The sequence below is a fragment of the Maniola jurtina genome, chromosome 2, assembly GCF_905333055.1.
Source record: "Maniola jurtina chromosome 2, ilManJurt1.1, whole genome shotgun sequence".
Lineage (NCBI taxonomy): Eukaryota > Metazoa > Arthropoda > Insecta > Lepidoptera > Nymphalidae > Maniola > Maniola jurtina.
Window position 1 is genome coordinate 7,599,859 of NC_060030.1, and position 27,523 is coordinate 7,627,381.

The 27,523-nt window shown below is 34.8% G+C and overlaps 2 protein-coding genes across 13 annotated transcripts; one reads left to right on the forward strand and one right to left on the reverse strand.

Moving 5' to 3' along the window:
* The first annotated feature begins 656 nt into the window (after positions 1-656).
* Positions 657-22,283, forward strand: LOC123871880 (heat shock factor protein). 12 transcript variants are annotated; one of them, XM_045915964.1, is made up of 11 exons: positions 658-905; positions 2,243-2,701; positions 2,975-3,178; positions 4,388-4,586; positions 5,383-5,959; positions 6,319-6,393; positions 6,975-7,080; positions 8,758-8,802; positions 9,572-9,647; positions 10,948-11,079; positions 22,261-22,283. In XM_045915964.1, exons 1-10 carry the CDS (start codon positions 801-803, stop codon positions 11,070-11,072), a joined length of 1,971 nt encoding a protein of 656 aa, XP_045771920.1. In that variant the 5' UTR covers positions 658-800; the 3' UTR covers positions 11,073-11,079; positions 22,261-22,283. The 12 variants fall into 12 exon arrangements, with proteins under 12 accessions (XP_045771888.1, XP_045771920.1, XP_045771862.1 ...); XM_045915906.1 differs by lacking the exon at positions 22,261-22,283 and adding an exon at positions 13,355-18,990 and having other exon boundaries at positions 10,948-11,025; XM_045915915.1 differs by lacking the exon at positions 22,261-22,283 and adding an exon at positions 13,355-18,990 and having other exon boundaries at positions 8,758-8,769; positions 10,948-11,025.
* Positions 22,284-22,389: 106 nt separating this feature from the next.
* Positions 22,390-26,520, reverse strand: LOC123871939 (dynein regulatory complex subunit 6-like). Its single transcript, XM_045916004.1, has 3 exons — positions 26,331-26,520; positions 24,015-25,745; positions 22,390-22,815 (listed from the first exon to the last, which is right to left on the reverse strand). The coding sequence occupies exons 1-3, from the start codon at positions 26,355-26,357 to the stop codon at positions 22,570-22,572; spliced, it is 2,004 nt and encodes a 667-aa protein (XP_045771960.1). The 5' UTR covers positions 26,358-26,520; the 3' UTR covers positions 22,390-22,569.
* Positions 26,521-27,523: the final 1,003 nt, after the last annotated feature.

Below are 27,523 nucleotides of genomic sequence, written 5' to 3' on the forward strand. Positions count from 1 at the left end.
AGCTTTCTATGTTTATTTAAAGTTACGAAAAATGTAACAAATGTAACCGTCTGGCAATACTGAAAAATATCAATTTGACGACCGTCGACCTCCGTGACGTAGCAATTTAGTGATGTCATCATTGACATCTTTGACCACAGACCACGAATCCGGTCTTTGACATAATAAAACCATAGAGTAAGTCAATGAAAAACGAATTTAACGGATGAAATGGATGATTTATGTAAAGTAACTAAATAATCAAAATTCGTTTAAGGACAATGAAACTAGTGCCACGAATATATTTATATTATAATAGATCGCTTAAGTGCATCTATAACCTAATACTAAAAGTTTTATTTGATGTAAAATGAATAGGTACTTATCGCTATCCCGCTTCGAGTGCCAAAGTAGAGCTAGAGCTTGGACCATATAATATGGTCGCAGTGGTCCATTTTACCATTTTACTATTTTACCGTCGATTTCATCTTGTTTGACGCGTTTCTAAAGTTACCCGTCATCACTATCTTTTAATACTCAATAATATTAACTTGAACGCACCACAAAGTTTACAGTTTCGGGAACACATTTATTTTGATTTGCCGACACGGTTGGTACTTCGTTCTATATACAAAATAAAAGTTGTATATGTGTGCTGTTTACTTCAGCATTGACTGACTATAAAATACATTTGTGAATGTGTTAGTAAATTAAATGGCGACTTGTGAATAGAGACGTATTTCAACAAAATATCGTTTACAGAGATTTACAGAACCTATAAATAATTACTGTGCATAAAATATTACACTGAATAATCTAAAATGCGTTCAGTGGTGGAAATTGGGGCTAGTGTCCCAGCATTTTTGGGAAAATTATGGAAATTGGTTAATGATTCAGAGACCAATCATTTGATATCATGGAGCCCTGTGAGTGTTTATTGTAGATTTATTTGAAAAATTTCTCTGTTCCTCGGTGGTAGCTAATAAATGGTTCACCTTGACTACGATATAATTTCCAATATTTCATTGGAAAGTCGGTAAAAACAAGCTGTCCAGTCCGCAGCAGCTGACAGTTCGTCATTGGGAATTCAATAAATAAATAGTTGAACATGTCACGTTTTATACCATGCTTTTAGATTTTTACAAGATACTTTGTATGAACCCTTAACTTTCACCATGAAGTACCTATTAATGCTATGTAGGTTGATCAAAGGTTGATTACTGATCAACATTAAGTTGTTTCATGATTTTTAGCTATTAGTAAACAGTACTTTTCCATTACGTTTCATAACTATTTGAAGTAGGTATACTTATTGTTATTTTATGAAGAATAGAATTTATCTCAAACTTAAGTTCATTGGCAATACCATTGTTGATTTTTAATATCCCATCTGGTCCTGTAACCATTCCATCTACCCTTATATTTACTGTAATGTTAGGGGTAATGGATCAACATATACTACAGCTTTTTAAATCTTCCAATAATATTTGACTGATGCCATACAAGTCCTATATTGCTTGACAAAAAACCTTTCTTAAGTAAGCAAAAAAGCAGAACTAAACCTGGTACACATTCTGTGAAGTTTTGCAAAATGTATATCAGCCTTAAGTCATTATTAAGTTAACTTTGGGACTTTGTCTGTGTTGGTGTTAGCCGGCAGGTGTGCTCTGCCTTTTTGGAGTGTTTGATTTGTTAAAACTAACTGGAAGGCGCTCTATAAAGGTGCGTGTGTTGGCGGGCGCCGGCATAGACGGGGTCCATACTTGTATAGTTTAACTAACTTGTTACAAATAACTACAAAAATTTGACATTGGCTAATCTTTGTAAAGCCAGACGAGAGAGAAAAAAAAGAAAGTTAACTTTGATTAGGTATTGAATGCAAAAATCAATAACTTACGTGCATTAGGTCTTTGGACTTCTTATAATTTCTTACATATTGTTTCCATTACCAAGTAAAAGTGGGACAGTCAATTTTGTATAATATGTATTACTTATTGTAAAGAAATACTTAAGTAGAAACTACAACAAAAACTCTTTCATAATACACACCAGAAATTTGTTTCATCAAAACAAATGGAAATGTTACATGGCATTTTTGATTGAATTTACTACTCTGGAACACAGTGGGGCACTATAAAGCCACAAATATTTATTCACTTCTTTATTTTGGGGTTTTCTGATGCCTGAGCAATTAGTACTTACTATACTAAATAATATGCTAACTAAGAACCATAAAATTAATACCATACAACATACCTTCTAGGGTGGGAAAACTTTTGTTATAAAGAATCAAGCAGACTTTGCCAGAGAACTGTTACCACTTTATTACAAACATAACAATATGGCCAGCTTTATTAGGCAATTGAATATGTATGGATTCCATAAAATAACATCTGTTGAAAATGGTGGCTTAAGATATGAAAAAGATGAGATAGAATTTTGTCACCCATGCTTCATGCGAGGCCATGCCTATCTATTAGAGCATATTAAAAGGAAGATTGCAAATCCCAAGTCACTAGTAGCAAGCAATGAAAGTGGCGAGAAAATTCTCCTAAAGCCTGAGCTCATGAACAAAGTATTAGCAGATGTAAAACAAATGAAAGGCAAACAAGAGAGTCTTGATGCTAAGTTTAGTGCAATGAAGCAGGAAAATGAAGCTCTATGGAGGGAGGTTGCTATTCTACGGCAGAAGCATATCAAGCAACAGCAAATTGTAAACAATGTAAGCATCATTTTTTATATTATTTATTATCTATCCTTAAGTTATCCTATTATCACAGCTTAAAACAATACTTCATACAAGAGAAATCTAGATATAATCCATCTGGATCATAGGGGCAATATTGATAAAAAATCAAAAATACCTTCTGTCAGTCTATTTTATTGATATGTATTTTTAACACAATTTTAATAAAAATGCCTTAGTTTTCTGTCAGTCTTCTAAGAGGATCATATGAACATTATTTGTGGCTACAGAAAAAATTGTTCTTTTCAGCTAATACAATTCTTGATGTCCCTCGTGCAACCAACAAGGGCTCCCAACTCAAGCAGCAATAACGTAGGAGTTAAACGGCCGTACCAATTGATGATAAACAACGCTGCTCACAACTCTGCAAATGAAAGCGGTTACCCGGGCAAGCTGAAGAATATTAAGCTAGACAAAGATGCCTTGTTGGAAGAATTGGCAGATGATAATCTGGTTTGTAATATATATAATTTGTTTTTTTCTACATGTACTAACAAATCATCCATTACAGTAACTGACAGAAAAGTTGAAGCTTTAGCAATAGTTGAGTTATATCATGCAATCTAGTCTGCAGTTTTCAGCAATCACATAGGTCAACATCCTTGTTCCGTAAAGCTCAAAATTATGAAGTATTTATTACTTCGTGCTTGCGCCTCTTGCACTTCACTCAAAAACTCATTGGTGCTAATTTGTTTATGCCAATATTTAAACAAAACTAAATTGATAGGTCGAAAGGGTAATAATGCTATCGTTTTCAGCAAAGAAGTACCTGTTTTTTTTTGTATATTACCAAAATTCTTAAATTTTTTGTGAGTAAAGTTAGGGGAAGATGTCAAGCAGTGCCTGTTAACACTTGAATAGGGGTATAATAGCCCACTTATTCAATTTTTGGGTCTAATACTGTAGTAGTCTCTTGACCCTGAGAGAAAGTGTTCAAGTAAACAAACATTCATTTAAGCAATATTCATAGGAATAGACAATTCATAGACAAAGAATTCATAGACATAGGAATTCAGTGCTGGGTCTATAGTAGTAAAAAACTGTTGAATAACAGCATATATTATGTCTATCTATAGAAATGACAGTTTATTTTTATTGTAATAAATATGTATTTAACTCATTATAAATTACAGTCTAATCTAATTATTTGGCTAATGAGTAATTGAACTTTAGAAACTCATAAACTATCTTATATATATAAATACATAGTGATTACTAAGAAAAGAAGTGGTGGTACAGTTCAGTTGTAGATCTTAGGGTTCTGTACCAGATGGGTGCCAACAAGACTGTATTACTAAGCCTCTGCTGTTGGTCTGTGCATTCATCTGTCTGTCTGTCAGCAGGCCGTATCTTGAGAAAGGTAATAGGTAAAGAGTTGAAATTTTCACAGATGTGTGTTTCTATAGCTGTTAAAACAACAAATAATAAATATTTCAAAATGGTTGCCACAAAAATTAAAAAAAATTATAGTGTTATTTCCTGTATGGTACAGAACCCTTCGTGTGCGAGTCTCACTCGCACTTGACCAGTTTTTTTTTCCTAAAATTATTCGGTATTGAATTCGTTACATTAACAATTATATTTGTAACTTTTATAATTAATTAATAATTATATTTTTAACTTTTAAATGTAAAAGTAAGTAATTACATTTTTAACTTTTAGGAGGATGGACCAACCATTCATGAGCTTGCCCACGATGACATCTTACACAATGAAGCATCCCAGGATTCGCTGGATCCATCTAGATATGTGTATATATCTGTGTTGGATTCTGACAACAACCAAACATCAAACTCTCGCAAAAACGCTGATCCAGAACAATATCATGTCACAATGGAGGATGGTGATGACACAGAAGCAGGTAGGTTATGTTTACATTATATATTTGCCTTGTAACTAACTAGTAACCAGGTTACCCGTTTGGATCAGTTAAGAAAATATTTTCTTAACTGTCTCAGATCCTGTTTATTTAGGAAAGAACATCAAGAAGACCTACCTGTACAAGCTTATACAGCAAAATCTGTTCTTTAAAAATGAACTAAATTCTACCCATCTTATTGACTGATGTTACAGGCGAATCTTGCGTTCATTAAGACTGTAGTGTCTGGTACACAAATAATAAGGACTTATCATATGGGTATACCAGAGCACAGATTGACAAGCAGATACAAGCAGATTTTGCAGTATGAGCCTTAAGAACTTGAATAAATAAGTCAGAATAAGTAATTATTCATAAAACAAACTGAGCATAAAATTTTAGTCATGGAACAATAAATATTTATTCCAGTTCCAATTTTTTTCAAGTTTGATATGTTCATACTTTAAAATCAGATTTTTGGACTTGTGTGTACACTGTAAACTGGGTACCACAGCTAACATCCTAATTCTGTTGAATATTAACTACTAGCAACCCTCCTCGACTTCACACGGGTAGCTTATTACAATTTTCGTAGAGATCTCTAATTTGTTCGAAAATATAGCCTTTGTCACTCAGAAAGAAAACTTTTTACTGGTGAAAGAATTTTCAATATTGGTTCAGTAGTTCCAGAGATGACTTCCTACAAACAAACTTACAAACTTTACCTATTTATAATATTAGTATAGATAATGTTTTTTAATTTGAATACCCTTCGATCGTAACAGATTATCGTTTTCAGCAAACAATACAAACAACTACTTGAGGATACCTGACACTCCACCTATAGTGTCATCCCCATCTCCTACATTGACGTCACAATCTCCTGTAACCAACCCATCTATAGAACAACTCATGAACAATGTAAACACATCCCCCGGTACATCCAAATCAAAGACGAGAAACAGTGGACCGAAAATTGTGTCAGGGAGTGTAAAGACCTTACTCTCACCCAGCAATTTCCATTTAATACAACCTTCGGCAGACTTCAAGCTCCCCGCTGAAATATTTGCAAGCGACGACTCAGTTAGCGATGCTGGTGTCAATACAGCCGATGAAATAAACACACTTTCAGAGAACATACTCAGTGGGGAACAAACCACTAAAGATAAAATGTTTGGAGGCATTAATATTAAGGTAGAGAATAATGGCAAAACAAACAGCAAACTTGCAAAGAAAGCAAAGAAACATACGGAGGAAAACACATGCACCTTAAACCTAGCAGACATTAAGACAGAACTGCAAGATGATTTGGATTGGAGCAATATGTCATTGGCTACCTTGAGCAATAATGCCAGTGTCAATAGGTTACAAGCTATGTGAGTACAATAGATATATTTATTAGCTTTCATTTTTTCTTTGAGTATGTTTTATCTATTATTTTGCTATGTGTATATATTTTTAAATACCCTCCTGGCATTTATCTATCTTTCCTTCAAAGCAAAAGTAAATATTCATCACTTCTTTTCAAAAATAACCAACTATTAATCCCATGAGAACTTTGTGATATAACTATTTTTTCTTTGAAAGTGTGTTTGCAGTACCTACTACCTAATGATGTTATAGCGAAAGGCTTTTCTGTTTGCGGTCAAGTGTATTTTCAACAGACAGATATGGTCAAGGAAAATACGAATTGTAATAATCAATAATTTTGACAAAATGTAATTTTGGTATTCAGGTGTAGGAGGGATAACATCAGTCAAAATCGGGAAGAATTTCCTTCCCACTTTGGATCAAATTTACACAACAACAAGTACGTGAAATGAAATGATAATCCATACTAATATTATAAATGTGAAAGGGTGTCTGTCTGCTTGTCTGTTACCTTTCACAGCCCATGCGTCTAACTGAATTTGACGAAATTTAGAACAGAGATAGTTTGCATCCTGGAGATGGATGCAGGCTAATTTTTATCCTATTTTTCAAGAAAAAGTTCCTTCAGGTTTTTAAAACCTAATCCATGCGAATGAAATCACAGGCATCATCTAATTCAGAAAAAGCAGCTCAAGTAGCCAAACATATCATTTGATTAGAAGTATATGATATTACACAGCTTTTTTAGATCTTGCTACATTGATATATAATATTGCTGCATTTTGTCTTAAATAGGCAATTGCTTTATTCTTCTGTATCTCTCAGGTAAAGTCAAGTCATTACTATAGAATAAAAGATAAATAAGTTATTTTTTACTATAGAAGTTTCAAAACCGAAAGTTCCATTTTGAAATGTTTTTTTCTAACTAGGAAAAAGATGCGCTTTTTAACCCATTTCTATATTACGCAACAACAAATTAAAAATAAATTAAAAACTGTTTAATGTTAATTAAAATTCCAGGAATGACATTGACGATCATTTAGATACGATGCAAACAGACTTGGATTCACTCAGAGAGCTGCTCAGAAGTGACACCTACTCTTTGGACACCAACACCTTGCTAGGGGTGAGTACATTTTATGATATGACATGACAAGATCGATAGTGTACGGCGTATCTCGATTAAGGGGCATGAGACGGGTCTACCGGCGAATTTCAAATTTAATTTGGTTTTTCGCAATTTGTAAACTAATACGACAAGGTAGGCTTATGGCACTTTAATTGCGCCAGTGGCAGTATCATCCTCACAGGTTTATTTATTCAAGTAAAGATTTTTATATAAACCTGTGAGGATGATACTGCCATTGCCGCAATTAAAGTGCCATAAGCCTACGTTGTCGTATTAGTTTACAAATTGCGAAAAACCAATTTAAATATGAATTTCGCGGACAGACCCGTTGCATCCACCTTAATATAGACTAGTAATAGTATAGATTATTTGATTGTAATATAACAATAACAAAGTAATTTATTCATAATATGTGTTAATTATAGTGATGTACAGAACAAAAATAATTATGATGCTATTTTATGAATCATAAAAATTAATGAAGGGGAAAACTAAAAATAATACTAAATATAGAATTTGAATTATTATTTTTCTTTAGCTACCTACCTACTACTATAATGGTATTCTCAGCGCAATTTTGCAAACTATCGATTTAATGAACCTTCAGTTGCGTGTCAAAAAGTCACGAATCTTTAATCAAATTGTACTCCAACCCAGTGTATGTTATCCTAGTCTCGACTCTTTAGGTACTAGTATATAGATACTCTTGTATTATATTATGGCGCGATTATTTGGATTGCGTCTGTGTGAACGGAGCACACAGGCTCATTTGTTCACTCACACACAGTAGCAGCGAGACGCGCACACAAGCGTAGTGCGATGTAAACAGCGGAGTGTTCTCGCGGTTATGTTGGTAGCGCAAACTAGAGCGGCTCGAAGTCACGTTGCAACCAACGTGTGGCGAACGCGTGCGGAGACCCGTGCCTCGGGCCGTCGGCCGTCGCATTCCCTTCGAGCGGCTACGTAATAACGGGTTCTAAATTACAATAATCCAATACTATCACTATTTGCTACTGATTTCGTATAAGACCTGCGGCACGGTTATTTGATATTGACTCTTTCCATGCATATAATTATAAAACCCGATCATATATAATTTTGTTCATGACTAGGTATTAATATGTCTATTGACTATTCCAGTTAAAAGTTGGTCTATACTTACAATAATTTATTCGTGCTAAAGCAGGATGTCATCAGCGTTTGTCAGTTTACCTGTTTCCTTGTTTTTTAGGGTTCTGTACCTCAAAAGGAAAAAGGAACCCTTATAGGATCACTTTGTTGTTTGACATGTCTGTTCTTGACAAACCTATAGGGTACTTCCCGTTGATCTAGAATCATGTAGCAGGTAGGTAGGTCTTATAGCACAAGTAAAGGAAAAATCCGAAAACCGTGAATTCGTAGAATTCGCAGTCCGTCATTAACTTGCAGTTTTCTACATAAAAGTGTTAGGTATATCTTGTACAATAGTACAGAGCCCTTTGTGGCCGAAACCGAGTCACACTTGACCACTTTTTTTTGTAACTCAAGCGGCATTGAATTCGCTTTTGTTTATACCAATTTATTACCGCATTATTTTTATAAAAGGTAAATTTAAAAAAAAAATCGCTTTTGACCTGTTTCGGATGTCCGAATTATAAGAACTATGCAATAAATGTACTTCTGTATTGTCCTCAGATTGAACAAAGTGTAAGACCAGTTTCTCACCATACCAAAGACAATGTAATTAATTTAAGAGCTTTATCGGCGCAATACTAATTAATTATTTCCATAAAATAGAATTTTTAACAATGAAATATACATGAATGTACAATGTTGCTTGTCTAAGCACGGTTAAAAACATATACCTAAAAAGAAAGAAGAATTAGATGTAATTTTTTATCAAAATAGTTTTTGTCTAAAACATATATATTATAAAATATATATTACGGGTTACATTGTATATTAAGATTCTTAATATACGTTTAAAATATACTAAAGAGAATGAAGAATTAGATGTAATTTTATCGATTTTTTTGTCTGTTCGATTCAAGTTTTATATTATTCGAATATTTTTCGTTATAAATCATTTTATTCGGCATATTCTAAAAGATATAGATTAAATATAAATATATATTACGAGTTACTATTATATTTGGATACTCAATATAACTACTATAAAGTTTATTTTATGTATTATGTAAGTACATAGTGGGTAGGTATGCCTTGGTGTATGTCATAAAAAATACTGCTTGCTACCTTGGATTCCGACTTTTAGTCATGTTAAAATTTACGTAAGTAAATTACATATTACATTACATACTTAAAGAATATAATATAGTATCCTGTATAATGTAATCTTGGCAAATAGGATTTTTCCTACATATCGAAGTAGTTTACGGTTATAAAGAAGAACATCTATTTCCGCTTTTGCCCTTATTATGCGACATTCTGTATATTTGATTTTTCATTGATTGATTGATCAATGCAACTTTTTGTTTGTATTTTACAGCTTTTCGGATCAGACGATCCATTCTATGGGCTTGCTTACAATACGTCGGACGAACGGGCTAAGACTAGCAACAATGGTAAGTTACTATAACTAATTTTTTAAATCAAATTAACACAACGCAAAATTTTGAAAAGACTGCCGTAATCTGATAAGGCGGAGACGAGAAGCCTAGAAGGAGTAATGGGTTTAAGTTATCTACTATGTTTGTAATTAATTATCAAGTTTGAGGAGCTGGCGAAAAAAACGGTGTAGTTACACTTCTGATCAAAATACATTTTTTTTATATAATAACAATTAATCCGGACATTATATGTCCACTATCTGAATTCATTTCTAAGCAAAACGACCGAAAACTGCGCTAACTATAAAATTCGTGATTTCGATTAAAACGGTACAATTGCAGTTACGTTTTAACAGTTTTCCTTCAGTTTTATGCTCCTGTAAAAACTTATTTCTTGCAATTACGTCGTTTTGTTCGCTACTTCTCAATATTTTTCAATATAAAAGGTTATACCAACGATCAAAAATTACGGTATAACAAGGCCCCAGAAAATACACAATGACTTCGGGCGGTGGATCGAGACGGCTCTAGATTATAACATGTACTAGTGTCCTGAGTTTTTTACGTTTATGTTAATTGTAGATACAACAAAACAGTATCCGATGATTGATTTTGATTGGCTGATCGGTAGCAGCGATACAACGCCAGCGAACTAACTACCTCACCTCCTCAAACGGAAAACGCTGGTCCGCTGCATTCCAAATATCGTTTTGGACTTTATTTTGTGGTAATGGGTGAATATAATACCTGGTTACGGACTACGATAGAATTAGGGATCAGGATACCAGATATGATTCTTCTCGTTCTGCAACTTGTGGAATACGTAAACCTACCAAAAACCGTCGAATCAAATCTGTTACGTCGTCTGTGCATAAGTTAGGATACCTATAATGTATTTTAGGAATTCTTAGGTTAGGAATTGTTGTATAGTTCTTGCAATTTACGAGTACGCGTGAGCTTTACTTGTGCTTATCGTATACAAGCACATTGCGTAAGTGTGCGTGCCTATACGACCAATCAGTTGCGAGCAAGCGCAATGCACACATTAACTTTACTCACGAAGTCACGACACAAGCATGAGCCACGCGCACTCGTGAAATGCAAGAACTATAAAGCTGAGATATATAGAGCGAACTTTGGCTTTGCTTAGACTTAAGGCACTGTTAAAACGAGACAGCATTATATCGCTGACATAAATCCATCTCATTTTAACTGGTACTTAAGTCTGAGCAAAGTCAAAGTACGCTGTATTGATCTCAACAAAGTATATAGAATCGTTGATATGATGTGTAATTGTTTTATTGTTAATTTAAAGCGAAGAAGCTGAAAAGTGAGATTTCGAATGTAAGCGGCGACGAAATTCGCAACCAAAGCCCGTTTAGCGAGGACGATGGTAGTAATTTTAATGTTTGTCGTAGTGGTTATAGATCCTGTAGATGATTAATAATAATTTTAAATGCACGATTACAGTAGATTTTTATATATTCTTCAGCTTTATTTGGACTATCGCATGTAATTACATAAGTAGATTTTAAGAGCTCAGTTAGCTTTATTCAGGGTCCAAAGGTTGCGAATTATTTTGAGTTAATTAATATATTCCTAACATGCTTTTAAAATGAAACATACTAGCATTTTTTGTCTGAAAAAAGTGCAAAAATTCGGGAATGAGTTCAGAGAAGAAAACTTTTTTCAAAGAATTATCTACCAAATTATCAAAGGTCATTTAGTTTTATTTTGTTATTGATTATATGTGGAGAGTTCAATTTTTATTTCCACAATAATATGCTTACAATTTGATAACCTCTTAAGTGACATACAAATATGTGCTGCGAGTGTTGTCACCTTCCTCCGAACCAAGTTAAGATGATATAACCTACCTTCCATTTTTTACATTTTACCAAAATGCGCCACTACGACAGAATTATGTCTTATTTCAGACCTCTTATGCTTTACCACTATTATTTTTTGCAACATTGTATCTAAATTAACGAATTGGGACATGCTACACTATCATTAAATGCCTTTTAGTGATTCTGGTATTTATTTATTTTTATTCTTTTCGTACATAATACCTACTTATAGTGAAATTAAGTGGACATATCTCTCTGATAGTAATACTGGTATTTTTGGATTTCAGGAACATCCAGAATACCAATATTTTTGCGATACTATAAATATTTCCTCAATGTCGCGTATAAATTGATAGTGTAGTATCTCCTATTTATTATAGTATATTATATAAGCTAGGCATATAGAATATAATATAATAAGTATCAATATTGTAAGCACTAAATGCTTAAGGTCATACTATGTGACCGATTAAAGAGACATTAGCATATTTTTGATTAATTTATATTCTACGCAATTGAACGTTATATAGTTTTTAAGTTTAGCATTTGAGTTAGCTCTCTTATGCGGGCGTTATGTGATAATAATCCTGCAATCAGTTTATTTTTAATGCACTATTTATAGTTTTAATTAATGCTACAGTAGTTTACTGCACGAAAACGCATTAGCTTGTATTTTAGTTTAATTGAAAGTTATTTTGGGCATAAACGTGTCAGACAGTTTTACAGACAGACTCCAATTTTACAATGTTTTTTTTTACTTTCTGGTCAAAAAACAGGCTCCGGGGTACTTGACCTTAAGGTCAATTTCTGAGCTTTTTTTTCAAGTAATATTTGCTGTATACCATTTGTTTACTTTTTACGGGTAAAATATTCATTAATTCTCGTTTAATTTGAAAGTGCTCGATGTAACTAACAAAAATATAATTATAATATACAACATGACATAACAGATAACTAGTACCTAATGATTATTTTGTTCTAAGTACTGTTGCCAATGTATTTTATCGCTTCGATTTTATCGACTATTTTGCTGATATTCCGTAGTTTGTATAAAATATTAATCGCGCATAATATGCGTAATCGTCCCAGATTTATTTTATCATTTAGAAATTTTGTATGATTTTTAGCTTAGTCTTCGAATAGATATATCAAGCAATATTGGTATAAAGCAAGATATACAACACCTAATTCTTATTTTACTTAATTTACATCTGCCTCTTTGTATATCAATGAAAAAAGGACAAAAATATAAGTCAAGTAAGGTAATATTATGCTTAATAATTAATTATTATGTATATTTTTAGGCATGTTGCATGAAAGGTACGTGGGATATGTCCAAGCGATTAATTATTATAAGTACAAGACTTCAATTCTTGTCCTTTTCTTATTGAAGTAGAAAGAAATAGACTCACTGAACTTTAATTCGTTTTATCTTTGATATGTACGAATCAACACCACAGTATACAAGGTGTAACCAGAACCGTAGCAAAAACTTAGCGTTATAATTATACTACCTTAACACAATCCAATGCCAATAACCATTTGCCTTATCTTGTAGTTTTAGTGATTTAGTATTTTTCAAACCCGCATCGTATAGCGTGCAAAACTCCCACCTAGGATGCGGCATTGACTTCGAGTGACCTATTTACGGTACGTTCGTTAACTTCTAGCGTCAGTCAGATGTTTTATTTGCAATATATTATTTAAAATTGTTCTTGGTTTTTTTATGTTATCAGTAATTATCAATCACTACTATCACCTGTCTTCCTTTTTGCTAGCGTTCTGGTTACACCCTGTATTTGAGATCGTAGCGTACGTACGTAGTTCGACTGCAGCTGTCTATTAATAATTTTTTTCTTGGGTAACTTTCAGCTGAAGGGAATCAGCTAATATCGTATACAGGGAATATTCCAGACTTTGGGGATATAAGTATGCCCGACCTGGACGGCGAGAATTCCCAGGAGGAGTGCATGTCGCCGAGTAGCTCTGTGCTCAACACGCCGCAGGTGACGCTCAGCTCGCCCGCCTACCCCGCGCGCCCTTGAACTGGTAACCACCGGAAACGACGGGAAGCGGCCTTTCACGCGCACATACAGCGATCGCAAAACAAGTAGTCCAATCTGAAGTTGCAACATGCTTTACGCAAGTAGACTAGTATAAATACACAAGCCCGACTGAGATCTGTTTTTGTACAATGCGCAGCCATACGCCTTGTGTTCATGTTGAAGTACTTGTTTTACTCGCACTATATACTATGCGTTTCAAATGTAAGGATCATTGGTAAGGTACAGTAATCGACCGCACCGCGTGAGTGGAACGCCTTCAGTACCCTCAGTATGAGAGTTTAATTCTCACCAACGTTGATAGTATTTCAGAGTCGAAACACTTTAGCGTTAAAGTAAAATAGCCCTTAACTACTTCGTTTTTATGCTCAAGTATGTACATTTATTCACAGCCAGCGCTCCAAACGGAAAAGGTGCTAAATTAAAATCAATGGCACTGAATTTTTGACTTTAAAGTTTAAACCAAGTGACTTTAGATCCATTTTACTTTGACGTTATTTTGTTTCGACCCTCGAATACTATCGAAATTGGTGAGAAGTAAAATCTTATACTAAAGGTAGGTACAGGTCACAGCGCGCATAGTTCGTCATTTCAAATAATGTCAGGGTTTTCACAGTTGAAACGCATAGTAGGTATAGAACTATATTGATGCTAATTCGGACTACACAAATCTCGTGACTAAAACACTGAGTACAATCCAACTGGCAGGTTAGCAAATGTCATTATAAAAAAGTTTAGTTTTGAGATTTGTGTTCAACCGAATGAGCTCTATTGCTCGTCGAATAATTTAGCATAAGTAGGCGTGTTCACACCGAACACGACTGTAAAGTCTGTTCACTAACATAATGATTGAAAATACAAACATGAAAAAAGTTACCTAACTTTTGTTTATTTTTCATGTTTGTATTTTATTCCAATAACCATAAGAATAATATAGTCTTAGACAAGAAAACATTTATTTAACAAACAATAAATTAATAAAATAAAAGGAAAATAATAAGTGCTTTTGCGGGTTTAGCGACACTATGTTAGCGAACAGACTTTACGGCATACAGTGACCGGTTTCTTTGGCTGACGAAATGGTGCTCGAGGGAATTTCTACCGCGCGGGTGAACGCAATTGGTTGATCAGTCTGTTCTGGTTTCCCGCGTTGCTTTCGTTTTCTCCCGCTACACAGTTTTAGCTCAAGATATTTGCCGGTCACTGTATGAGACGTGAACTTGCCTCAGGGTAGTTCGGCTAAGGTTTAAGCCAATATGCGTCTGAACAACCCTGAGGCTTTTGGCTTGCGAGGCTACCGTCCGATGTGGAACGCCAAATAGAATTCACGTATTTTTTTTCTGAACTGATTAATTAGTTTGTATAGCGTAGTATTTCGTTTACTCGTATTTTTTAAAAATTGTGTTGCGTATATACTATCGTGTTAAAAATACGCAAGTATTTCTGGTATATCCTATATTTCAAGCTTAGTTATCAAACGTGGATCGGTTCGATTACATGCGATATAACTTTTAGACCGATAAGAGTGGATACGCATTTAAAAATATTTATTATTTTATTCCATTATAAAAACATAATAGGTATATTAAATGTATCTACCATCTGATAGATATTTCACTTGTGGTTCTATAGAATTTTTATGGCGATTGAAATAGTGGTATAATAGCTTCTTTTGCTGTTTTGGTGCCTTAGGCGTAACGCACACCGGCAGAGCCGAGACGCGGTGTCTTTTTTTGATGACAACTCAAACTAAGCTTTATTTCTTTGGCGTAAGGGCGGCGTTGCGCTTGTTGTTTTATATTACATTGCAAAATATTTCAGATACCAGGTTGGTATGTCAAAGTATATAAAGCTGAATTTAGATGTTTATCAAAATGACTACTTCATTCCACTCCGTCTGTCTGCGTTTGCCCTTAATCTCGAATCTCTTACGCGTGATTCATATTTTTATACGATTCATAAACAGGTTATTTGACAGTGTGGCCAATTTTGTACACAATCTTTAAACTAAAATGACAAGCTCTAAAATGTTGCTATCAATTTCATAATGCTGCTTCAGGAAAACGTAGCACAGGTTTAGACCTGTCAATTTGGTTTAGTGGCTGTGTATAATAAATTGGCCACAATATTGTATCAGTCGCGCATTTTTGTCATCCCGGTACATTATACATAGCAGTGTATTATTAGTGGTATAACTCGTGCCATCTATACAAGTAGAACGATTTCAACTCTTGTAAAACTTTTCGTTCGTTTTATCATCGACTGTGAATTGGCAACTGTGAATTTTAACAAGTTTATTTACTTTATTTCTCTTCGTTATTATTTATTTGGAGGAAAAACTAATTTCAATCGTGATTTTATAATATGCTTGCCAGTGTAGATAAAGCCTCCTAGTGTAAGTGCTTTTCAAATTTTTGTTCCAAGCTAGCTATACCTACCTAAAGTGAAATCGTCAAAGTTTGAGATAGGACATGTTGCCAGTTCACAGTCGGTATAGAGAAATAAACCGTAATATAAATACAATTACTCTTCATTCATTCATTCATTCATCAACACCAACACTCCAGCACTATATTTACCTACAAGTCCACTGAATGTTGGCATGAGTCTGCTCTGGGTCAAATCCAAAACACTAGTGATCCAAAAGATTGGTGCTCGGGCTCCTATTACGCTCTCTTGCCCTGGTAACCATTTAGATATTTTATGATTTAGATTCAAGGTATATAAAACAATTTGGGCAGCTTTTTATACAAAAAAGCGAACAATAAGTATCTTTTGACTGTTTTATTTTTGGCATTTGTCATAGCAGAGTTCAAAAGAATCACTTAAGATTTAGTTGGTATTTCAGTTGTGAAAAATCTCAAATTCTATTAATAAAATAGGTAGGTACCGAAACTTGTGTAGGGAATGTTATTTTTCCTTTTAAACCACTTACGATGAAGAATAAGAACAAATTCAGTTTAAACTAGATTTAGAATGAAGTTATCATTTGGTTGTCAATCTCTAAATTGACAGGCCAATCAGGACAGAAAATTAATTCAATCTCATTCTACGGAACACATGGTTAATTCTGTTGTACACAGTCTAAACGTTTCACTGACAGTTATTTTATTGCTATCTCTTTCATGATACTTCTTCCGAAAAAGTTTAGCACTAGATTTAGATCTGTCAATTTAGTTTAGAGTTTAAGTACAACATAATTAGCCACGTTGTAAAATACAATACTGTCAATTTAGTTTAGAGATTATGTACAATCAATTATACTAATAATATTACATTAGTCTATTGACTAATCTGAGGTTGAGAATGAGATCCATAGAGCGCACTTTGACTTTGCTTAGACCCAAGACACTGTCAAAACCAGACAGCGCTAATACTTCTGACATAAAAACGTCTCGTTTTAAGGTGGATGCGACGGGTCTGCCCGCAAAATTGTACTGCTATTGGCGCAATTAAAGTGTCATAAGGCTTCTTTGTCGTATTAATTTACAAATTGCGAAAAACCAAATTAAATCATGTACCTTAACTGAAGCTTTAGTCTGAGAAAAGTCAAAGTACGCTCTATAGATATGAGCCTTATATTGTATGATCGATCTTCGTAAAACGCGTGATCTCCGTGAATATCTACAAAATATTTAAAAAAATAAAATTGTTATCAACAGACTGTAATTGAATAATTAATTGTTTTTAAATACATCACAACAAATTGAAAATAAGGCAATGTGGCTAATTCGGTTGTACTCGATCTCATAACTTAACTAAATTGCTAGATTTAAGTTTAGTGCTCTCCATTTCTATAGAGAGCATAATGAAAGGGTTAGCAAAAAATTGAGGCCTGCCGTTTTAGTTTAGAGATTGTGCAATTAACTCGACAGAATTACTCACAATGTGGCTAATTCTGTCGTAAACTAAAACTAAGGTCTAAATACAGGGTGTAACCACAACGCTAGCAAAAATACTACCTTAGCAAAATACAGCGCCGATAACCATTTGCCTTATTTTGTAGTTTTAGTATTTTTCAAACCAACCGGCATTTAGTGACAGCGAATAGTCCTTCCTGTTTTGTATTATGTATAGCGTGCAAAATTCGGGTCAATGTCCCACCCTACGACGTGGCATTGACTTCGAGTGACCTGTTTACGGAACGTTCGTTTATTTCTAGCGTCAGTCAGATGTTTTATTTGCAATACATATATTGTGAACTTTAAAAAAAATACAGAATTTTTAATCTTTTTTTTCGTACTTTTTATGGTATCTTATCAATAATCATCCATACTATCAGCTGTCTTCGTTTTTGCAAGCGTTCTGGTTACACCCTTATAATGCTATTCCTTTTCATAATGCTCCCTGCGGAAAAGGATAACACTAGATTTAGATCTGTAGCGTTCAGACTGTGTACAACAGAATTAGCCACATTGTATTAACTTAAGATAATATAGGCTTGAATAACCTATAGAATATTATTGTTATTGCCTACTTTTAGCAGTGCAGTGGATACCTAGGTCTGTATTATTTTGGCGTTAAATTAACGTTATTTATTCATCCACATAAACAGTCAGTCCCTTTAGGAACTATTGCACTACATAATATAATTATATTACAAAATACTTATTGGGTAAACACTGGTAAGTTGTTAAAATCTGAATTTAAATATGTTGTTATTATTGTGTGTACATACTTATATAGTTTTATTCATTTAAGTAAATGTGTTTAAAAAATGTTTGCCGCTGTTTATAATGTGTTACTGTGAGTGGATACAATTATTTAAGATCCACTTAACACCCTGTGTAAATGAGTTTAACATTGGTATGCTGCAAGTTGTAGGTGTGAAAATGCATTTGTAATTGAACTAACGGATTTATTGAACCTAATTCAAAACACAAAGCCTATTTTGTTTAAGTAAGCATAATGTCTCAGTGGATTGTTTTCTTTAAGGGGCATGAGACGGGCCTGCCCGCGAAACTCAAATTTAATTTGGTTTTTCGCAATTTGTAAATTTCGCGGGCAGGCCCGTCGCTTCCACCTACATTCATAATATATTTTTTAGTAAAACTGTATTTTCGTTCTGACTCAGTTGTACACAATTTTATTGGTGCAAAAGTTTATACTTTTAGACCATTTAATTTAGTTAAGGGATTGTGTACAACCGAATTAGCACCATTAAAATTAAAAAATTAGTTGCATTTAGACATTACTTTTTCGAAAAATATTACCTATAGAGATTGTACGAAACCAGTGGTAGCTAACTGCCGCAATTTTTACAGTACCTAATTCATCAGAACCGTTATAGCTTAATCTTTGTTTTACAACTTATATTGTGGCTAGTTCTCTTATACACATCTATAAACTAAACTAAAATGACGGATCTAAATCCTATATTGCTACTTTTTCCATAACTATACTACCTGCGAAAAAGGATAGCCTATGATTAATTTTTTTTTTTTTTTAATTTAAATGGACAATCAACAGGTTACAATTAGCTACACGAAAAGAAAGAGTTACATACGAGTATTATTGCTATATTGTAGGACCCACTTCGTGATTGCCACAGCTTGCGATAATTAGATTTAGATCATTCAATTTAGTTTAATTTAGAGATTGTGTACAGCAGAATCGGCCATTTTATGAAAAAATGAACAATGATGTCTAATTTAATTTAACTATATTACGGATCTATTTAACTCTTGAGACACTCAAAAATAAACTAAAATTTAAAAACCAATATTAGTAAGTTTATATAAAAAATTGTAATAACTTAATTTTATTTTTTTGTAAATATACAGTACCTAGATTTGGTTATTGCCTACAAAGCTTGTGTTTTATTGTAACTAGATATAATTCCTTAACCTATCTCCTATTCAATCTGAAATCACGACAGGTCGACATAGCAATCGGGGTGGGGACGCCCCGCACACCCGGACAGCTCCAGTGCGGGATAGCGCAGGCGACGACGTGCGGGTGTGCGGGGCGTCCTCCTCCCCCCGGGTCATACCCTAATTGCCATGTCGATCTGTCGCGAACTTATATAGGTAGGTAAATTAATAATTATCACTTGATGGTACACCAGAGCGGTGATAGCCTCGTGGTTAAGACATCGGCCCCCTAGTCGGGGGCAGGAGTTCGACCCGGGCATTTAATCTAATAGAATGAAATCTATGGAGCGCACTTTGCTTTTGCTTAGATTTGAGTTTCAGTTAAAACGAGACAGATTTATGCCAGCGGTATAACACTTATCTCTTTTTAACAGTCAGCAAATTCAAAGTGCACTCTATAGATTTCAACGTAAATTTTTAGATTACGTGCGTTTTAACTTTTAAGCAATTAAGTATCACTTGCTTTAAAGGTGAATTAAAACATCTTGAGGAAACCTGCATGCCTGAGTTCTCCATAACGTTCTGAAGCCAGCCAGCGTGGTAGACTATGGCCAAATACGAATTACTGGGTGGTGGGCCATGCTCAGTAGTGATACGGCGTCGAGTTGCTGATGATCGTACTAATGCGTAAGACGGTAGGTAGGGTGGTGACTAGCCGCAGCTAGGCTTAGGTTGAATTCTATAGAGCGCACTTCAGTTAAAACGAGACAGATTTATGCCAGCGGTATAACGCTGTCTCGTTTTAACAGTCTTAAGTCTGAGCAAAGTCAAAGTGCGCTCTATAGATCTTAGCCCTAAACTTGGCTACAGAAAAGGCATCCAACTCGTGGCCTCTTCCAATCCATCACCCTGTATGCGTCCACTGCTGGACATAGGCCTTTCCAAGAGCGCGCCACCAAACCAAACACGGTCCTCCGACTTCCTCATACACCCGCTCCCCGCCACCTTCAGGTCATCGGTCCAGCGGGCAGGACGTCGTCGTCCTACACTGCGCTTGCCGGTACGCGGTCTCTTTCATGGCCTAAAGTTTAACCAATTTCGATGGGTAGGTACAGAGTTAGCTTATATCTCAGAGAAGGACATAGGCTGCTTTTATCCCGGAAAATCAAAGAGTTCCCTCTGGATTCTTAAAGGCCCAACCGTTTAACCGATTTATATGGGTACAGAGGTAGCTTGCATCCTGGAAACTGACATAGGCAAGTTTTTATCCCGGAAAATCAGAGTTCCTCCGGGATTTTCAAAAAAACCCACACCCACGCGAACGAAGTCGTGGGCATCATCTAGAGTAAAACATAATTTTTGTTTGAAATCGATGTACATTTTCAATGGGATTGTACCAATTTGTTCTGCTGGGTGATCAAAGTGGAATCACATCACCTGAAGATTAGCATAACAGTGGAACGGCTAATATTTCGTATGCTTATTTAAAAAAATTTGGTAAGAATTTCGAAGTGAATATAGATAGAACACAAACTTAAGACGGCCTTAAAATTCAACATTTAAAGAGACCTTTGAAAAGAACATCTTAATAATATCAAGAACATTTAGTAATTCAAAAACACCTTGATTAAAGTACGAAATTCTAGCCGGCCCACAGTTGCGCTAATGTTAGGTAATATGAGTAATTCCCAGGTGACATGATTTCACTTTGATCACCCAGGTGAACAAGTGGAAAAATCTATTCAATAGGTAGGGGAGGTTAGGGCGTCTAAAATAAGTAGAAATGAAGTCAGCAAATAAGTTAGTTTTATATTGTAACTGTTATGAGTAGACAATTATAGTAAGTATAGCTAATTAAGGTGTTTATCACAGCTAGGCTACAACTCTGTTAAGAATAACATTGATTTTCTTTTTAACAATCAGCGTTAACAATCATTGAATCTTAGATACTTAGGTAGTATTTTATATTTAGGAAGTAACTAAACTAAAGCTGTATTAATACTTATATCCTGTTAAATGTTTTCATTTTCCCGCAAGTTTATTAAAATGACAAGTATAAAAATATTTCCCACGAGTCTATTTTGTCTGGTGGGAGGCTTCGGCCGTGGCTAGTTATCAGGTACCCTCCTGTGCCACCAAGCGATTTAGATGCCGCATAGAAAACGATCACCCTTTCCAAGTTAGCCCGTTTCCATCTTAGGCTGGAATCTATAAAGCGCACTTTGACTTTGCTCTGACTTAAGATTGAGTTAAAACGAGACAGATATATGTGAGAGATATAGCTCTGTCTCGTTTTAACTCTGTCTTAAGTCTAAGCAAAGGCAGAGCGCGCTCTATAGATCTCACCCTTAGACTGCATCATCATTTACCACCAGGTGAGATCGTAGTACCTAATAACAATTAATTTATATCTGAATTTAAAAAATGTAAGAAGGAAGTATTTTTGTAACTTCTTCATACTGTGTGTCATAAGACCGCGCTGCCGTGATTGGTCGACTCAAAGTGCATTTACGGGGCTAAAACACGTGCGGAAAAGCATCACACTATCACACTAATATTATAAAGCCGAAAGTGTGTATGTTTGTTACTCCTTCACGCAAAAACTACTAAACGGATTTGGCTGAAAGGAATGGAGATAGATAATATCCTGGATTATCACATAGGCCACTTTTTATCCCGGAAAATTAAAGAGTTCCCACGGGAGTTCGAAAACCTAAATCCACGCGGGCGAAGTCGCGGACATCGGCTAGTATTTAATACGCACCACCCACCACGGTAGATGTTACGCTATAATGGAGCGTACGGAATATCTGTATGTTTTTCATTCAATGTGTACTACTAAATTAGCCATTGAGATACGAAAAAGACTTCCAGTTGCCATCACTGAACAGTTCTTATGATTTAACTAGCTGATGCCCGCGACTTAGTCCGCGTTGATTTAGGTTTTTCGAAATCCCGTGGAAAACCTTTGATTTTTCGGGATAAAAAGTAGCTTATGTGTTAATTCAGGATAATCTATCTTCATTCCAAATTTCAGCCAAATCGGTCTTGTAGCCAAATCGGTTTGCGTGAAGGAGTAACAAACACTCACACACACATACATAAGTACATACATACTTACATACACACAAACTTTCGCCTTTATAATATTAGTGTGAAGTGTGATAAATGAGTTATAAGCGATGAAGATGAAGAACCCAGTAACCATAATTCATAGTCGTAGTTTTCTCATTAAAGCTGTCATGCTCGGGGGCACCGGTGCTCTGTTCTTCACTCCCTCTGAGATGTAACATGTCCCCGGCTTCAGCATCAGCACCGTGTGCAGGGTAGGCAGGGACCCGAGCGAGCAAGCTAGTTCAGCAGAGATGTTGTGGCAGCCCTGGACGTCCAGCATTTTGAGACTTTTGCAGTGGTCCCTTATTGCTTCCAATGACTTATCTGTAAGCTGATTGCAACCCTGAAAACAAGAAAGATTTTTAAATACCTTGATTCGAGAACAATATTTTTTAGGGTTCCGTACCTCAAAAGGAAAAACGGAAGCCTTATAGGATCACTTTGTTGTCTGTCTGTATGTCCGTCCGTCGTGTCTGCCAAGAAAACCTATAGGGCACTTCCCGTTGACCTAGAATCCTGAAATTTCACAGGTAGGTAGGTCTTATAGCACAAGTAAAGGAATAAATCCGAAAAACGTGAATTTGTGGTTACATCATTAAAAAAAATTAGTGTTTAAATTTTCAAAGTAAGATAACTATACGAAGTGGGGATTAATATGAAAGGGCTTTATCTGTACATTCTAGAACAGATTTTCATTTATTATTATGCATAATAGTTTTTGATTTATCGTGTAAAATGTCTAAGAGAAAACACGAGTATGGAACCCTCGGTGCGCGAGTCCAACTCGGACTGCCGGTTTTTATTTAAATTGCCTACTTAAAGCCTTGTCACAACCAGGCCATACGTCCATGGTTCAACGCATATCAATCGATAGCGATTATTAACCAACGTTAACAGTAAGCCCTACTTAGGAGGTCCAAATTTGGCCTTTCATTTCCTCCGTGCCTCAGAGTACCACTTACATTATTATCACTAACATCTGATAATAACCAAAGAACAAGAAGAGAACAATCTCATTCTTTTAGTCGAGATGTATGTGGGAGGATCTGCGAGCCACCACATTACTATCCCAAGAAAATCATCATGTGATTGAAAGGGGTCTCGACTCTTAGCAATGAGGAATATGATGCTCAAAGAGTTAGTATCACTCTACTGCTAAGCCATATCACAGATTAACTTAGGAATCCAATGATACCCATCTAATTCCACTTTAAACTGATTTTACATGAGTAGGTTTCTATTTAATACTATATTGTAAATGTACCACGACTAATACGATGATTTTGAATTATCGATATTTCGACCCAGGTGCATGAGATGAGGGACGGGACAGGAAGTTTGAGATGTCACGGGCAGTATCGAACTACCCACTTTTTTGCTTTCGATAATTATTCAAATTCGTAACTAGACAATTCAAAATCGTATTAATCGTGGTATGTACTGCGTATCCTCTATTTACATTACATGACGTTAAACCATGAAACAAGCCTGAAATCATTAAGGTTACTGTTTAAATTAATTAATCAGTATACAATAACATACCCTTAACTTAAGATGTTGCAATCTTCTCAATCCTTTTACTATTTCTATCACAGCATCATCTTTTAAGTTGTAGCAATCATTTAAATTAAGATATTCGATACTTGGACAATTTCTCACTAAATGTTTCACTCCATCCACCGTGATTTGTTGGCATCTACTCAAATCTAAGCTTTGCAGCTCTTTGAAAGCGAAGGCATATGTTAGGCTGACATCGGTCATCCTATTGCATCCACTGAGGTTTAGTTTCCTGAGAGACTTAAGCCGAGCCAAGGAGTATCCAGTGTAAGAATCCATAGTTAATTTTTCACACATTTTCAGTACATCACGTTTTCTTCGCGCATCACGAACGATCTCTTCCTCTGCTCTAGATCCCAAATGTATTTTATTGGGTGTACTCATTTCATTGTAACTCGACATCACAGGTCCATCGTCGTTGCCTTCAGCTTCCACCTTACCCATGCCAGTAAACCCCGCATCAGAAACTTTATCACAATAAGTGATTTTCAGTGTCCTTAAAAGTACTAGGTTTTTAAAAACGACTTGTATTGAAGTATCAGTTACGGCATTAAAGCAAAAACTTAAATCTAGGTAAGTCAAGTTTGGTAGTTTTTCAGAGATCATTATGACACCATTCTGGTGTATATTTAGAGAATTTATATTTAACTCTTCTAAAATTAAATTTTTTTCTCTACACAGACCTAGCTTTATACCTGTTTTACTAATAAGTTCACACTGGGAAATGTTTAATCGTTTCAACTTTTTTAATTTGTGTAAATCGGATATCCCTAAATCTGAAATGGTTCTACATCTTTGTACATTCAGGTACTCCAAATTTTTTAGATTATCACAGATGCACATTAAAGATTCGTCAGACACCCTTGTGCATAAGGCGATATTGAGTTCTCTTAGCCATGTCTGGTGTATCGTTAGTGCAATGATTCCCCCGTTCGTGAGCTGATCACAGGCATTCAATTGTAGAGAATCCAGTTTGAGATCTTCAATTTCTGCTAAAGACTTTAATGCAGCTCCATCGATGAGCGTATTAGAAAACACCAAACTTCGAATTTTTTTGGCTCTAGCAATAATAATTTGCATCACAAAATAGAATGTGAAAACACATTCGGAAGGTGCTTCGAAGATATTGTTTGTTTTTGAATAAAACTTTTTTATGAAGCCACCATGAAATTGCAAGGGGCATAAGGATAAACATAAATCATTTAATTCTGGTGCTGCCTTAACAAATCTATAAAATAATGCATCAGTTATGTACTTGTTTTCAGACAGGTTCAAACTTTTCAAGTTTTTAAAGCTATTGTGTAACCAGTCATCTGTCTTTTCTAATAAGCATCCGGACATAAAGAGTTCTTTACAAGTTTGTATATTCAGTACCTCCAGGTTGGTACATCTTTGTAAGACATAATTTACTACTTTTTCGTGTACGTCACACTTCCGAATAGTTAAACTTTTTATATTCTCCCCTATTTTATTCCAAAAATTGTTGATTTTGTTAGATATTTCCACTTCACTGAATAGGAAGTTTTCATAAGGTATAATTGAATTTTCTATAATTTGCAAAGGTGAAGACTCTCCATTCAAATCTGCTTTGAAAAATACAAGCATTTTTTCCTTTAAAAAGCAGTAATCATTTGCTGCTAAATACCATGACCGGCATGTTTCACTCGCTGATTTTCTGTCAGAGTTTGGTAAATATTTGAAAAGGTATACTAAAACCTGTAAAAAATTAATGAAAGGCTGTTTTATACAAACTCACTAAATTAAATACCTTTTTGTTCCTTTAAGAGATGGTTTTAGATACCTATACTTCTGTTCTTTGTTTCATAAAAAATGTAAAAAAACCTTGGCTGGATTAGTAAGAGAAATGGTTTCTAGTTGGAATATATTAGTATTTCATATGTAAATAGAGCCTCCTACCAATATGTGTTTTTAGTAAAAAGATCATATTCTGGTTTTATTTATGTTAAGGAAGAAATGCAACTGCTGCAAATACAAGGTCACAAGATAAAAACAGAAATGTTTATCATTTAGAAAACTATGGCTATTGGTGTAAGATTAAGTAGGTAGGTAGGTATTTACTTTACTAAATTGACTGAAGTACCTACCTATAACATAAAATTAAATACCTACTTCATACATATAAAGAGATTCGAAGAATTTACTTCACACACAGAATTTTCTTTGTGTGAAGTGGAATCAGAATCACGTGAAAAAAATTGATTGATAACAAATAGAAAACGCAAACAAAGAAAAATGAAAATGTTAGCAAATGCGGAAGACAACATAAGTCATATTACGCACCTCAAACGGAAGTTCAACTGCTGCCATTGTCTTTTATTTTGAAACAGTCGGTTTAATTCACATATTCTGAATAATTACTTTAGGTCTGCCTTGTTTTATTAACAACAAAATTCTATTTTATAATTTTAGTGTTATTTTTATCTTGACATTGAAAGCAACAACCTAACCAAGTAACAAACAGCTGATTGGAATGACGTCTCAATGACGTATAAAGTGTTGCTGACTTTGAATTTTGTTCTCCATAATATTATTATTATTTTATAAATGAAATAAAAATAAGTTTTAGCGTTTATACTGTCTTGAATGATTTCCATTGTAAACATAGCGCATATTGCAGCGCGTTTCGAGCTGAGTCGCTGTGAATAACGACCCTGGATGATTTCGAAACTGGTCGGGCTTACATCGATTAAGCACTGCTTAGCTTAATCGGAACAGCTTAGCTTAAAAGTACAGTCGGAAGTGTCTATATTTAAACAATAAAAAATTTAAAAAACCCCGACACAAAAACCTCAATAAGAAAACTAGAAAAGCGCTGATAACTTTTAAACGGCTGAACCGATTTTCTTCGATTATAGTTAAGAACACTCTCGATTAAGCCACCTTTTAAACAAAAAAAACTAAATTAAAATCAGTTCATTTGTTTAGGAGCTACGATGCCACAGACAGGTACACAGATACACACGTCAAACTTATAACACTCCTCTTTTTGAGTCGGGGGTTAAAAAAGAAGTTTGCTTCAAGCGACAGATTCTGTCCAGTAGGTAGTGGTGCAATTACCTTATGTTAACCACTACTTTCACTTTCTACACCAGTTAAATCCTTGCAATAGACAGAAATTAGTGAAGAGAGTGGCAAACAACTTGAGAAAATGTGCAGTGTAGAATTTTAGATCTCTGAAGGGTTGAAGGAGACGTGAATGGATTTCTACAACGTAGAGCACGCAATAATTAATTGATCTTTCTTCCGTTGTTTCCGGAAAAAGTAGCATAGTGAAGAAATTTTAGTAACGTGATACGTCAACTTTGCCCAACTACACCACTTTTTACTCAAGTTGCTTGCGAGTAATAATTGTAATTGTTGGCTATCATGCTCATTATGTAACTACCTAACTACGATATCTGATTCATGTTAACACAAAATAAAAGTTATGGTATGAATTCCTGATGATTCATAAGATGAAGAAAAACTATGTA